Source organism: Drosophila montana, unplaced genomic scaffold (assembly GCF_035044405.1).
Source record: "Drosophila montana isolate Dmon_TW-CO22-7 unplaced genomic scaffold, ASM3504440v1 contig_3733_1, whole genome shotgun sequence".
Taxonomy (NCBI): Eukaryota; Metazoa; Arthropoda; class Insecta; order Diptera; family Drosophilidae; genus Drosophila; species Drosophila montana.
Window position 1 is genome coordinate 9,101,999 of NW_026998620.1, and position 11,262 is coordinate 9,113,260.

The window sequence follows — 11,262 nt, forward strand, 5'->3', positions numbered from 1 at the left end:
TTTTGTTTAATTTCCTGTAACAGTTGCATTGGCACAGCCTTTCACACGCACAACATGTTGTTGCTTTTCACGTAGTAATTGTATTTATATTAAAACTAACGTTCTGAACGCCATATTTAGCTTAGTCTATGCTTAAAGTTTACAATAAATTAAAACATATACAAAAAAGTTTACATGAGCTGAAGCTTAAGGTGACTACGGTGTTTAGTGGTTTCTTTTTTTCTAACTACGGGCCAGTCATTTCTTCTTCTTTGCTACTGGTGGGGCCGCTGGATTGTCGCCTTTGTAGAACTCCTTTAGCAACGCCATGGCCTCTTCTGACCGCACGCCGCCAGTTATGTTGATCCGCTGACCTACCACGGCAGCCACATCTATGACCGTCTTGCCGCCGAAACGATCATTCTCGCAGCCATATATAATCTCCTTGACGGCCAGCGTGTGCAAGGCAGCAGAGCACATTATGCAAGGCTCCACAGTGACCACAACGCTGATTTCGCTGAACACCTGGCGTGCCGGCAGGCGCTTCTCACGGCAGTAGGCCAAGGTGGCATCGATGCATATGAACTCCGCATGACGTGTTGCATTCCGGTGTACATTCACTTCGTTCCCGCCACGTGCGATTACCTTGTCGTTGTGCACAAACACACAACCAACGGGCACCTCGCCGGCGTCACGTGCTCGCCGCGCTTCCACTAAAGCATCCTCCATAAACGCGGCCATTTGGCATGGAAATATCTCAAATTAATTTTGGGCAAACAAAAACAGAGCAGACTTCGACGCCACGACACAGCAAGCAAAAAATAACAAGCAAATATCAGCTGTTCACCGTCACAATGGTTGGCAACGCGGCCGCCAGCAATAGGGTAACACTGGCCAATAGCTTTATTGGAATACAAAATATCTTTATTCAATTATCTTATTTATAGATGTATTTTGCTGTTTGTTTAACTTAATTAACAAGAAATACCTTACGCCTCATTGCGCATAAACTTGATTAGATCTTGCTCCTCCAAAAAAGTCTGAGCTTTTTCTGACCAGTTAGTATTGTGGAGCGACCGCGGACTTGGATGTGGTAAGCGGGTCACAGAAACTGATTTACAATAAGACGATCTGTTCAGCACCTTGTGAACATACTCTCCTACTGCCACCACAAATTGCGGCTGCAACAGTTGCAGCTGCTTCTCTAATGCATCCAAGCACATATCTCGAATCTGCTGCTTTAATTGGCCTTTCAGCTCGCTTGGTGTTATGTTGTGACCCTCTTCATCGAAGAATGCTAGGGGGCAAAAGTTGTGGACAAAGCACTGTTGCGACAAGGTATCTAGACTGCCGGCAGCCAAACGCACAAACAGCTCCCACAACCGCACACCGCTCGGCTCCTCAATCTTGCAATTCAATCCACTAACAGGTCGTTTACGATGCAGCACAGACGGCTGTAGCACCTCGCCAGAGAGATGCATAATGTCGCGCACGGTGCGAACGTTTCCAAAAGGTACCTAGATATATACAAGCACAGTTAATGTGACCTAGCTAGAGGAACTGTTGGGCGCACTTACGCCTGTCTGGCCCATGCCGTTTGGCCCAGGATTCATGCCTATAAATATGACTCGCTTGGGTCCACATAAATAACGACTTAAATAAGCACAATGCAACGACGACGCATACTCGACTGGATTGTAAGTACATGTAATGCCCGTGGGCAGTCCAAGCGTAGCCAGTTGCTCATTCAAATGGCATTCAATTTTATAAAACTTTATCCAAAACGGTTGGACAAACAATCCCGAAGTTATTGCATCAGGCTGAATTGTTTTTGACTTCTTCAGATCAAGTGCTGCCGCTTTCTTCTTCTCCAGCTTTCGTTTCAACATTGTAATTAAAAATTTTCAAGTTTCTTAGTGCACCCCGCGATTTGATTTTACAAATTATAAACAATTTAGCTAATTTTAACACCTGACTATTTGCCGCGTTGCCAACTGATTCAATTTTACAACAGTGCTGCAAAGAAATGCGCCAATGCTGCGAATTATCTTTTAATCAAACAAGCGAATTGTATTTTGTATTATATGTATTAATATTAAATGCGCATAATGGTTATTTTAAGATAGCGTATGTGTGAACTCGTCCAGCTTGCTTTCATTGTCCTTCACGAATTTCGATTTAAATTGCTTAATATTCTTCTCTATGTTGCTGTTAACAACAGTACAAAATATTTTCAGAAATTGCTCCACCTAAAAGCAAATCGGTGAACTGATAAGTATATGTTATCTTTGTTGTCCGTGGCGTCTGCGCACTTACAGTTAAATCCTTTTCTGGACAGCCCAATTTAACGAATTCACATTGCGGAGCGTGCTTCAGATGTTCCTTCCAAGGATCGTCCTCCGACTCCCAACCGTCTAGTGTTTTACCGCACACAAAACAGGTAGCCGTATCGTTTTCACGTTTGGTGCCAGTCCAAAAGAACCCCGCCTCAGCCATCTGCAAGATAATTAGTATATTAACAAAATAGTTTGCTACCAGATTCACAACTTGCTTGCCTTGCCAATGCTGCATGTGGACTTAGCTGAAAAGGGCCAGTCCTTAAAACTCTCTACTCGATGCTTTTCCAGCAAATTGAGCTCGCGAAATGTGTCGAGCTTTGTTTCATCCATTAAAGATGTTGGATCCATTACTTAGATTGGTTATTAAATTAAAACTATTTTAAAATTCTTCTACACACACACAAAAACAAACAGGGCCCAAGCGCAGCGCGTCGCTATTGCCGATTGGCAACCCTAAAATATTCTGTTAAGCATAACAGAGAAAATAACATAGGTGTCTGCTATTAACAGAAACAAATAATTCATAAAATATATTAAAAGTTTGATTATGTTAGGCAAATAATCAATTAGTATAATGATTAATGAAATTTATAAAAAGTTCGATTATGTCAGGCAAATAATCAATTTGAATATTGAATATTATTTAAGAAGAAATCTGGATAGAAGCTAATCTAAAAAATTTATTGAGAGTTAAATTTGAATTTAACTGACTCCGGTCTAGAACAGGCTTTAAAATTATCGATTATTACAAATATTCGAAAGAAAATAAAACAACACTTTAACTTACAGAACGAACTGAACTGTAAAAATTTCATATTGACGGTCGGTTCTTCGCAAAGAAATTCAACATGTTGATATCTTACTCCTAGCAAACATGATTTTGGATGCAGAAAACTTATATTCTAGGTTTAAAATATTCGCGGAGACCCTGCCAATATTTTTAATAAACAGAAGCATAGTGAATTTTAAAATTTGTTGGTTGCAAATTTTCCAGCACCGTCAGAGATTTTGTCAACACTGGCAGCCTGGGACAGCTGTTCACTCTGTTTTGTCATTTGTTGTTGTATATTTTTTGCTACACATAAACATTAAATAAATGAAAATATAAAAATAGTCAAAGAAAACGTTACCTGTTTATTGTTTGTTATTGAGTTTTACCCAGATTCTAAACATATTATGCACTGCAGTGGTCCAAAAACTCGCTTATATTTTACATTCTCACACCAAAATTGATTAAGAAGAAAAAAGAAAGTGCTTGGGCCACAGAGCGAAAACTGTAAGGCCTTGGAACGATTCGCAACCTAAATAAAATTGCACTCACAGGACGCGAGCGCTATTTGGCACTTGGCAATGAAATTGTGCACTGGCAATGAACTCCAGACTTGAAGGCACTCATCAGCTCCAGGGGCACTCCAGCCCCATGGCCACCGAACGCAAGCAGTGTAGTCCCAAAATGGAAATTACTAAACTAAACCATGAGCTCATCGAGGAATGTAAACGCAGCCACGAGGACTCTATCTTGCCGCGCCATTTACGCCATGAGCTCGAAAAGTATGTATGTAGTTAATAGAAAATGTTTACATATACGCTACCAAAAATTGACTCGTACGTTTTTCTCGTCCGGTGATAAGCGCTAAGCGACCAATTACCGTATAATCAATATTTTTGTTGCTATTGTTCTTTTTTTTTGTGTGCCGTAGAGACAGCCTTATCAGCAGTTTGAGTACCCAACAAAATTTCATCCTAATCGCACTTCCTACTCTTTGCAGGCATTCACGTGAGTCCCGACGCGAGGTGGTTAGAAAGCAACGCAATGGCTGTGCGCCACTTTTTATTGCCTGCAAACGTGGCGCAGTAGTAATTGCCGAGTATCTCATAACCATGTGCGAAGCGGACATTGAGCAGCGTGGACACTTTGAGGTGCCCGAGGACAACAGCTTTCACCATGTCTCGCCGCTGTGGGCAGCTGTCGTATCCGGCAAGCTGTCCATGGTTAAGTATCTGGTGCGGATCGGCTGTGACATAAATGCCACATCAGATTCGGGATCAACGCCAGTGCGTAGTGCCTGTTACATGACTAACACAGATATTGGTATGTGGAATCAGTTCATATTTCTATTGTTTGCTCACTGTGCATGTTTAACAGTCAAGTTTCTCGTGGAGAACGGCGCAGACATCAAGAAGCCAAATATCAATGGCGGCACATGCTTAATTAACTCGGTGCAGTCCGTGCAGCTTTGCCTGTATCTGGTGCGCAAGGGAGCCGACATCAATGCACGCGACATACAGGACAAAACGGCGCTACACTATGCCATACAGGAGCATCGACTGGACACCACCAGAATGCTTATAGAGCAGGGTGCTGATCCCTTTGCTAAGAGTCGCTATGGTGACGATGCGCTGCGAACTGCCTGCCTTAAGGGCGCTCATCAAATATTTGATTATTTGAAAAAGGAATTAAATTATTCAGTGGAACGCATCGCTGAGGCGCATGAACTAATGGGCTCAACATTTCTGGACGAGCACAATGAGTCTCGCGTATGCATCCTCCATTGGCGCATGGCACATCACATACGCGCCGCCTACACGCCTTACATTGAAAAGAAGCCAAAGGTACCTTTACGGAATGCGTATGAAAATGCAGTCGAATTTGCGACTTTAGAGGAGCTTGATAACATTGCCACGGATATGGATGCTATGCGCACGCAAAGTCTGTTAATTTGTGAACGTGTATTGGGTTTGACACACAAGGACATGCTGTTCCGTTTGACTTTTAGAGGTGCCTCATACGCCGACTCTTTGCAGCTCCAGCGCTGCATTGATCTCTGGCGCTTTTTGCTCGAGGTGCGTGTCTCCAATTGGTCCATATTGCATTTCGAGACCTGTTTTGCTGCCCAGGCGTTAGTGCGCCTCATGTTAGATCTGCACGTGCGAAACTCGAGTCACTTGCGAAGTGATGCACGCGCTCGCTTCATGCACCAGGATAACTTGCTGCCCAGATTTGATGATGTCTTGGGCGTGTTTCGTACGCTCTCCGTAAGCGCCGTCGAGGTCAAGGAGCTGTTGCAAGTGCGTCCCGTCTTCCGGCGCCAGCAGGAGAACTATGACCGTGTATTGCGCTGCCTCGCCCATCTCATCTATCTGCTGATCAATACCGTCCACACAGAGGCTCAGCACAAGGTAATATTTCAAGCCGTCCACGAGACGGTCGTTCTTGGTAACTTGCGTAGCGCCAGCACAGCCGACACGCTTCTTCATTTGGGGGCCTCACGGCTAAATGTTATCAAAAGTGGTTACATCACCGAAGACAATTTTTCTGATGTGAGTTTATTGCACTTAACAGATGTAAAGCTATTATTAACTATATTATATTGATGCTTGTAGAAGACTGTGTTTCCCAATGCAGATGTTATTAAATTGCTCATCGAATGCGGCATAGACGTCAACACAAAAAATGAAGCCAAATCAACGCCCCTGCATGTAGCATGCCAGCCTTACAACTACGACAATGAGGTAAGATCAGATCATATATTTCCCTTCACAGGGCAATGAAATATATATGCAATTTTGCAGATTGTGCACCTGCTGCTTAAGTGTGGCGCGGACATTGACCAACCGAATCGGGCGGAGAAGCGACCCTACGACTCCATAGCCTCCAATCCCACCAACACCATACCGCTACTCAACTACGTATCGCTGCAGTGCTTATGTGCGACGGTTCTTAGCAAGCATAAGATCCGTTATAAGGATCAGTTGCACAAACAGCTTGAGCAATTTGTGCATAACCATGAACCATGAGTAGGAAACTTTTGAACGCATGTCTCTGTTAAAATTGTTTGAACATATGTGTATTTAATTTGGCCATATCGAAATTTTACCAGTGTATCTTCTGTTACTTCATGTCTGTCTATTCTATATATATCTATCTATCTCTACTATTGTTAAATTATTCGGCTAAAAGCAATTGAAAACTCAATAACGAAACACACAAAAAAAAAATAATGAAAAAACAATGTGTAACAAAAGCAAAAAGTGTAAGCGATCAACGTGATATTAAATCTGTATAGGAAATGATGAAACTAAATCATTAATATTTTAGTAAACTTACAAACTAACAGAGAAAAAGGCAACAACAAAATGTTCTGTGCCGATGTTCAACTAATGTTCACACATTATCTAAATTCTGATATATGCCTGAAATATATATATATATATATATCAATATATACATTTACAAATACATACTATGTAACTGTATACACATACGACTAGAATAACTAATTTATCACTTGTTAACAAAATGAAATTAAACTCCAAATGCAATATTGTAAAATGTTAGTGGGCCAATATGAAAAAACTCACCACGCTAGTTGGCTTTAACTTATGAAAACTGCTTTTAAAAAAGTTGCCTTCCCAATTCCACAAGTGTGTGCTTAACAATCCACTTGCTTCCTTTTTAATTAACGATTGTATTAATCCTGTGTGTCAGTATTGACGCGTGTTGATGGCAGCAATTGCAGCTTAGAATCATATGTACATATATATATAAGTATATATGTGTATATATGTAACATATATATACATATACGCAGAATTAAAATCGAATCTAATCAATAAATGCATAGTTTACAGTTTACAGTCAAATAAAAATAAAATCACCTTTAAACACGTTATTTGTGCGTCTCTTTAGCATAGTCTGGTGTATTTCAAAATACTTAACAATACGTGACCGTGGATTCCAGGCCAGTGCCTAATCAGGACGAGTTGCTTCTGACCTATGTGAAGCTCTGCCTTTATTAACGTGCTTAAATCACAATACTTATACATAAGATGGGCAGATATAATACATACATACACGCATACGCAGCAACGTCTGCAAATTGTGACTGATTGACTTAAATTAAAATTCGAATATTTTAAGGATATCGTTTGAGACGACAATATTTAGGAAAGCAGTCAACATTCAAAACGCCGGCCAAGCCGCAAGCATCAGCAGAACTGTGACCGTTGGCAACCACGTTGTGCTCAAGGATTGGCCAACGTTGCGCAAATTAGTATAACTATCGACAATGTGTATCTTCCAGCCCATGTTGCCATGCGTAAAAGAATTATAATAAACGGTGTCGGGCCACGTTATATTGGGCGTAATCTCGAGCAGAGCCGGGGGCTCATCACTGCATATGTTTAGAAGGCTGCGATTGAATTTCTTGAACGTGGGAAAGTTATCATCCAAGCGACGATCGTAGTCCTCCGGATACCGAGATAAGCAAAGTGGACCCGCAGCGGTGGGCTTGGGACGACCACGACGGGTAAACTCCACGCCAGCTAGGACGCGAATTTCGCTCTGCTTGGCATCCGAGAGGCGATCATAGCCGCCCTGTGGATCATCCGTTATTACCAGTGGATGATAGTGTTCCGGCGAGTGTGGATTGTTTCCGCCACGCACTTTAAAGGTATAAGTCAAACCGCGCTTTAGAAACAGTTCTGGTATCATATAGCCGTTGATGTACCAGGCCAAGCCGCTTGAAACATGGCCCGTCAGGCCCTGATAGCCACGCAGACCGCCCGAGGGGCCGAGATAAGCATTAAAAGTGCGTACGGTGCTATGCAAAAGAAAATATATGTATAAGTTATTTCTGACCGTATTTAGGGAGTAGCTTCGCTTACGCATCTGTGATTCGAGTGCGCTCCCATAGCTGCACTGGAGTTTCCATGCGTTTTGTAAAGCTAAAGCAATCGTTAACTGGTTCTGTGGTGTTAAAGTCAATGACTATATCGCTCTTGGGATAGTGTGTATGAAAGGCGGGCTCATTGTTGGAGTCCAGCTGGCCAAAGGCCCAAATCACATAGTTGCTGCGATCCAGAAAGATTTCCTTGTCGCCATCATCAGCTGCAAATAAATGAACTTGTGATCCAAGGCATATATTAAGAAATCGAGCACCTACATGACTTGAGTATGCGCCTAAAGCTAATGGTATTGATGCCATCCTTGCGGGCGTATGTGTTCAGCTGAAAGCTATCCTGGCCGCCCACGACATCATCTCGACAGACGCCCTTATTCTGGCCCAGGACCTGTACGCATGGCGCCAGCGATGTGATATTATAGTCCACTGTGTAGCCCCTGATATCATCTATATAGGCCACAACCACATCCGCACCAATCATTTGACTGGAAACATCCGAGCCCGAGATGCCAAAGGACATATAATCCGTTTGTGCCACCTGACCGGAAAGTTGGAACGTAATCTGCGGCCCGAACACCTCCCACGACACTTGTAAATCTTTATGCAGCTGTCGGCAATTGGGCAACGAGAACTCATACGGCGTAATCTTCACCAGCGATGGTGGCACATTTAGACCATCCGGTATGAGCACGTGCCCATAATTCTCATTGTCGGCCACATCGTAGACGCTTATCCAATCGATGTCAAAGATCGTCTTGTCGCCAGGCAGCTCCAGCTCAATGGTTTCTTTTGTGTAGGTGCGTATAGGGTCGAGGCTGGAGTTAAAAATTGAATTTAGAGATAACAGCTGGGAGGGTAAATGCACATATGGATAACTCACTAGCCGCGCTCGTCGGGCATCTTGCTGCCCCGACTCGATGGCTGAGCGCCCACGCCTGTCCAGAAAAACGTGCGCTTGCCGCGCCCATCATATGTAAAGTCCTTAATGCGTATGGTCTTTGAGTCCAAGATCTCAATGCTGGTGCTGCTCACATTGTGGTTGCGTTTGGAGAAGGTGCCGCCGTTTTGAGGGCGTGGCGGTTCGAATTCTTCGGGTATATAAACATCGCCAAAGTTGTTCTGATTGTTCAAATCGTAGACCGCGAGCCACTGGATCTCGGTCATCTTCTTGCGATCGGGTAGCGTTAGCGTAAAGTCCTTGTTATGATATCGATCCAAAATGTTGGTTCTGCGGTGGGCCGTAAATAAGGTTAATGAGAAAATTTGATTAATTAACAATGTAGATAGTTTATGTATCTAGTTTTCACTCACTTGCCATACTCATCGGGCACTATGAAACCTTGCGGCCCGGGTCGATTGCTGGCGCCGGCCCAAAAGAACGTATCCGCACCGTTGCCATCGTAATTAAAGCCAACTATAAGAAATGTATACTCATTGACGGCGTAAACGTCGCCAGACACCTGATGATGATACGAGTTCAGCTTGCCCAGATATTTGCCCCGATACGGACCATCCTCATCTTCCCCCTCAGCAGCTAAAAAAGGAAAAGTCAATAAATAATATAAGCAAGCAGAAGATTATATACCCAAAAAGACTTGCGATTCAAGAAAAAATACAATTTTTAAGGGATTTTTTCCATGGGAACTTTATAATATAAAAGTGTTATATCAATATTTTACTTATAGGCTCCTAACTAGCAATGCTGAGATTGCTGAAGATATATTGAAAAAACTAAAAAGTTTTTAATACGAAAACTCAGTTTCTGTGCTTGCTTAGGAGCAATATGATATAGGAGACTGGATCGAGGTCCGAAAGGTCGCCATACCAGCCTTAAAGTAGACCAATAATAATATCATTTCTCCATATACTGGCTCGATCCAGCCGATTTCCATATATGTACTGGCTGTTAGCATACATCATAAAGCTTTAAAATTATGTATGCGAACGGAGTTGCATGCTTCTATGCATGACAAATTATAAAAACCCTTTGCCCAATATTGTAACCACACAGCAGAGGCTGTGACTAATGCTTCGGTATTTCATTTAATTTACTGCCACTGGGCCAGAGTGGCAGTAGCCATTGTCTCTGATCTCCCAGTGCCGTGAAACCGGCAACCAGCAGCAACAGTCAGCAGCAGCAGTCAGCAGTAGACAACAGTAGACAACAGTAGACACGCATAGACCAGTTTCGCTAGTTGCCGACGAAAGTGAATTTGTTTTCGCTGCTGTTGTTATTGTTGTTGCCAGCGTTTTTCTTTAACGTAACAAGCATTAAAGTTTCTCTTTCTTTTGCCGTTCATTACGATTTTTGCTGTAGACGTAAACTAAAATACATATGCATGTACTTATATGTACTCACATGCAGCTGTGTTAAAGCCCAACAGGAAAAGCGTCACAAGCGCCAATAATAGTTGTTGTCGCAGTTGGCGTCGCTGCCGCAGCGCTGCTGCAGCCCGCCCACAAGCAGCGATAGGGACGGCACAGTCGCAGCACTGACAAAGAACGCGTTGTCTTGTCAATGTCATTGCGCGTTTGCGTTGCACTCTCTCGCACTTATGCTCTCCCCACGCTCAGTTCCACGTAGATAATCGCAGCTAAGCTTCGTTCAGTTTTTTCTGCTTTCACACTCTAAATAATATTATTAATTAAGTGCACGCACTATCATTTTAATAAAGTATTTTCTTTGTTGATTTTCTTTTGCATCAGTTTTCTTGCTTCCGTGACGAATTCTGAAGTTGCGTACTTTTTTCTTAAGGTCGTTTCGTCATTCGCATGCGTTTTGCTTGTGTTATTATTATTGAATCGTCCAAAACTGGTTTTGCGTTACGGCTCCGGCGACCAAAAATCAACAGCAGTAGCAGCGACAGCAAAACGAACTGCGCGTTTAAGCTTCTCAAAATCAACTGGTGAGCGGCCGTTAACTTGGAGTTTCTTGTGACTGCTTCTGCGCGCAGCTTTCTGCCGTTGCTAAGCCTTGCTCTCTTTCGCGCTCAAAGTTTGAAAGTCGCGCGTGCGCTGCATTGCAATGAACACAGCATGTTATGCGTGTAACGGTTTTTTCGTTAGCACTATATGGAAAATACGAGGTGGGAAATATATGTTTCTAAGGTCTCGCATTTTTATCGAAATTAAAAATAAAAGCTTTAAACGAACTAAAAAGCTTATCACAGTTTCAGAACAATGGACAATTAATTGGTTTTTGACAAATTTACAGTGTATACATATTTCCTATTAATTTGATTTAAGGGACGAACTAGAGG

General features: G+C 42.6%; 5 protein-coding genes across 7 annotated transcripts; 1 reads left to right on the plus strand and 4 right to left on the minus strand.

The window, feature by feature from the left end:
* Nucleotides 1–57: 57 nt before the first annotated feature.
* On the minus strand, nt 58–805 carry LOC135437107 (tRNA-specific adenosine deaminase 2). Its single transcript, XM_064694952.1, has one exon. It carries the CDS (start codon nt 718–720, stop codon nt 238–240), a length of 483 nt encoding a protein of 160 aa, XP_064551022.1. The 5' UTR covers nt 721–805; the 3' UTR covers nt 58–237.
* Smug (Single-strand-selective monofunctional uracil-DNA glycosylase) lies at nt 750–2,005 on the minus strand. 2 transcript variants are annotated; one of them, XM_064694950.1, is made up of 3 exons: nt 1,557–2,005; nt 968–1,496; nt 750–880 (listed from the first exon to the last, which is right to left on the minus strand). In XM_064694950.1, exons 1-2 carry the CDS (start codon nt 1,866–1,868, stop codon nt 969–971), a joined length of 840 nt encoding a protein of 279 aa, XP_064551020.1. In that variant the 5' UTR covers nt 1,869–2,005; the 3' UTR covers nt 750–880; nt 968. The 2 variants fall into 2 exon arrangements, with proteins under 2 accessions (XP_064551020.1, XP_064551019.1); XM_064694949.1 differs by lacking the exon at nt 750–880 and having other exon boundaries at nt 882–1,496.
* Nucleotides 2,006–2,047: 42 nt separating this feature from the next.
* Nucleotides 2,048–2,750, minus strand: Det (Deterin). The gene is made up of 3 exons (XM_064694953.1): nt 2,535–2,750; nt 2,296–2,475; nt 2,048–2,228 (listed from the first exon to the last, which is right to left on the minus strand). The coding sequence occupies exons 1-3, from the start codon at nt 2,664–2,666 to the stop codon at nt 2,097–2,099; spliced, it is 444 nt and encodes a 147-aa protein (XP_064551023.1). The 5' UTR covers nt 2,667–2,750; the 3' UTR covers nt 2,048–2,096.
* Nucleotides 2,751–3,383: 633 nt separating this feature from the next.
* Nucleotides 3,384–6,402, plus strand: m-cup (mann-cup). The gene is made up of 6 exons (XM_064694942.1): nt 3,384–3,594; nt 3,642–3,869; nt 4,088–4,410; nt 4,465–5,639; nt 5,703–5,831; nt 5,892–6,402. Exons 2-6 carry the CDS (start codon nt 3,688–3,690, stop codon nt 6,114–6,116), a joined length of 2,034 nt encoding a protein of 677 aa, XP_064551012.1. The 5' UTR covers nt 3,384–3,594; nt 3,642–3,687; the 3' UTR covers nt 6,117–6,402.
* Nucleotides 6,403–7,086: 684 nt separating this feature from the next.
* Nucleotides 7,087–10,583, minus strand: knk (protein Skeletor knk). 2 transcript variants are annotated; one of them, XM_064694938.1, is made up of 6 exons: nt 10,362–10,583; nt 9,314–9,536; nt 8,883–9,230; nt 8,264–8,817; nt 7,986–8,208; nt 7,087–7,921 (listed from the first exon to the last, which is right to left on the minus strand). In XM_064694938.1, the coding sequence occupies exons 1-6, from the start codon at nt 10,525–10,527 to the stop codon at nt 7,282–7,284; spliced, it is 2,154 nt and encodes a 717-aa protein (XP_064551008.1). In that variant the 5' UTR covers nt 10,528–10,583; the 3' UTR covers nt 7,087–7,281. The 2 variants fall into 2 exon arrangements, with proteins under 2 accessions (XP_064551008.1, XP_064551009.1); XM_064694939.1 differs by lacking the exon at nt 10,362–10,583 and adding an exon at nt 9,588–9,649.
* Between the last annotated feature and the right edge of the window lie 679 nt (nt 10,584–11,262).

What these genes read in the sequence shown, in the direction of transcription:
- Smug (XM_064694950.1), bottom strand. Translation starts at nt 1,868, where the DNA reads ATGTTGAAACGAAAGCTGGAGAAGAAGAAAGCGGCAGCACTTGATCTG. An exon ending in ACGGCATGGGCCAGACAGGC is followed by an intron (nt 1,497 to 1,556) that starts GTAAGTGCGCCC and finishes GTATATATCTAG; the next exon opens with GTACCTTTTGGAAACGTTCG.
- knk (XM_064694938.1), bottom strand. Translation starts at nt 10,527, where the DNA reads ATGACATTGACAAGACAACGCGTTCTTTGTCAGTGCTGCGACTGTGCC. An exon ending in ATGCCCGACGAGCGCGGCTA is followed by an intron (nt 8,818 to 8,882) that starts GTGAGTTATCCA and finishes TTTTAACTCCAG; the next exon opens with CCTCGACCCTATACGCACCT. An exon ending in TAGGCGCATACTCAAGTCAT is followed by an intron (nt 8,209 to 8,263) that starts GTAGGTGCTCGA and finishes ATTTATTTGCAG; the next exon opens with CTGATGATGGCGACAAGGAA.
- m-cup (XM_064694942.1), top strand. Translation starts at nt 3,688, where the DNA reads ATGAACTCCAGACTTGAAGGCACTCATCAGCTCCAGGGGCACTCCAGC. An exon ending in TTACGCCATGAGCTCGAAAA is followed by an intron (nt 3,870 to 4,087) that starts GTATGTATGTAG and finishes TACTCTTTGCAG; the next exon opens with GCATTCACGTGAGTCCCGAC. An exon ending in CCGAAGACAATTTTTCTGAT is followed by an intron (nt 5,640 to 5,702) that starts GTGAGTTTATTG and finishes TGATGCTTGTAG; the next exon opens with AAGACTGTGTTTCCCAATGC.
- Det (XM_064694953.1), bottom strand. Translation starts at nt 2,666, where the DNA reads ATGGATCCAACATCTTTAATGGATGAAACAAAGCTCGACACATTTCGC. An exon ending in CCACATGCAGCATTGGCAAG is followed by an intron (nt 2,476 to 2,534) that starts GCAAGCAAGTTG and finishes ATTATCTTGCAG; the next exon opens with ATGGCTGAGGCGGGGTTCTT. An exon ending in GTCCAGAAAAGGATTTAACT is followed by an intron (nt 2,229 to 2,295) that starts GTAAGTGCGCAG and finishes ATTTGCTTTTAG; the next exon opens with GTGGAGCAATTTCTGAAAAT.
- LOC135437107 (XM_064694952.1), bottom strand. Translation starts at nt 720, where the DNA reads ATGGCCGCGTTTATGGAGGATGCTTTAGTGGAAGCGCGGCGAGCACGT.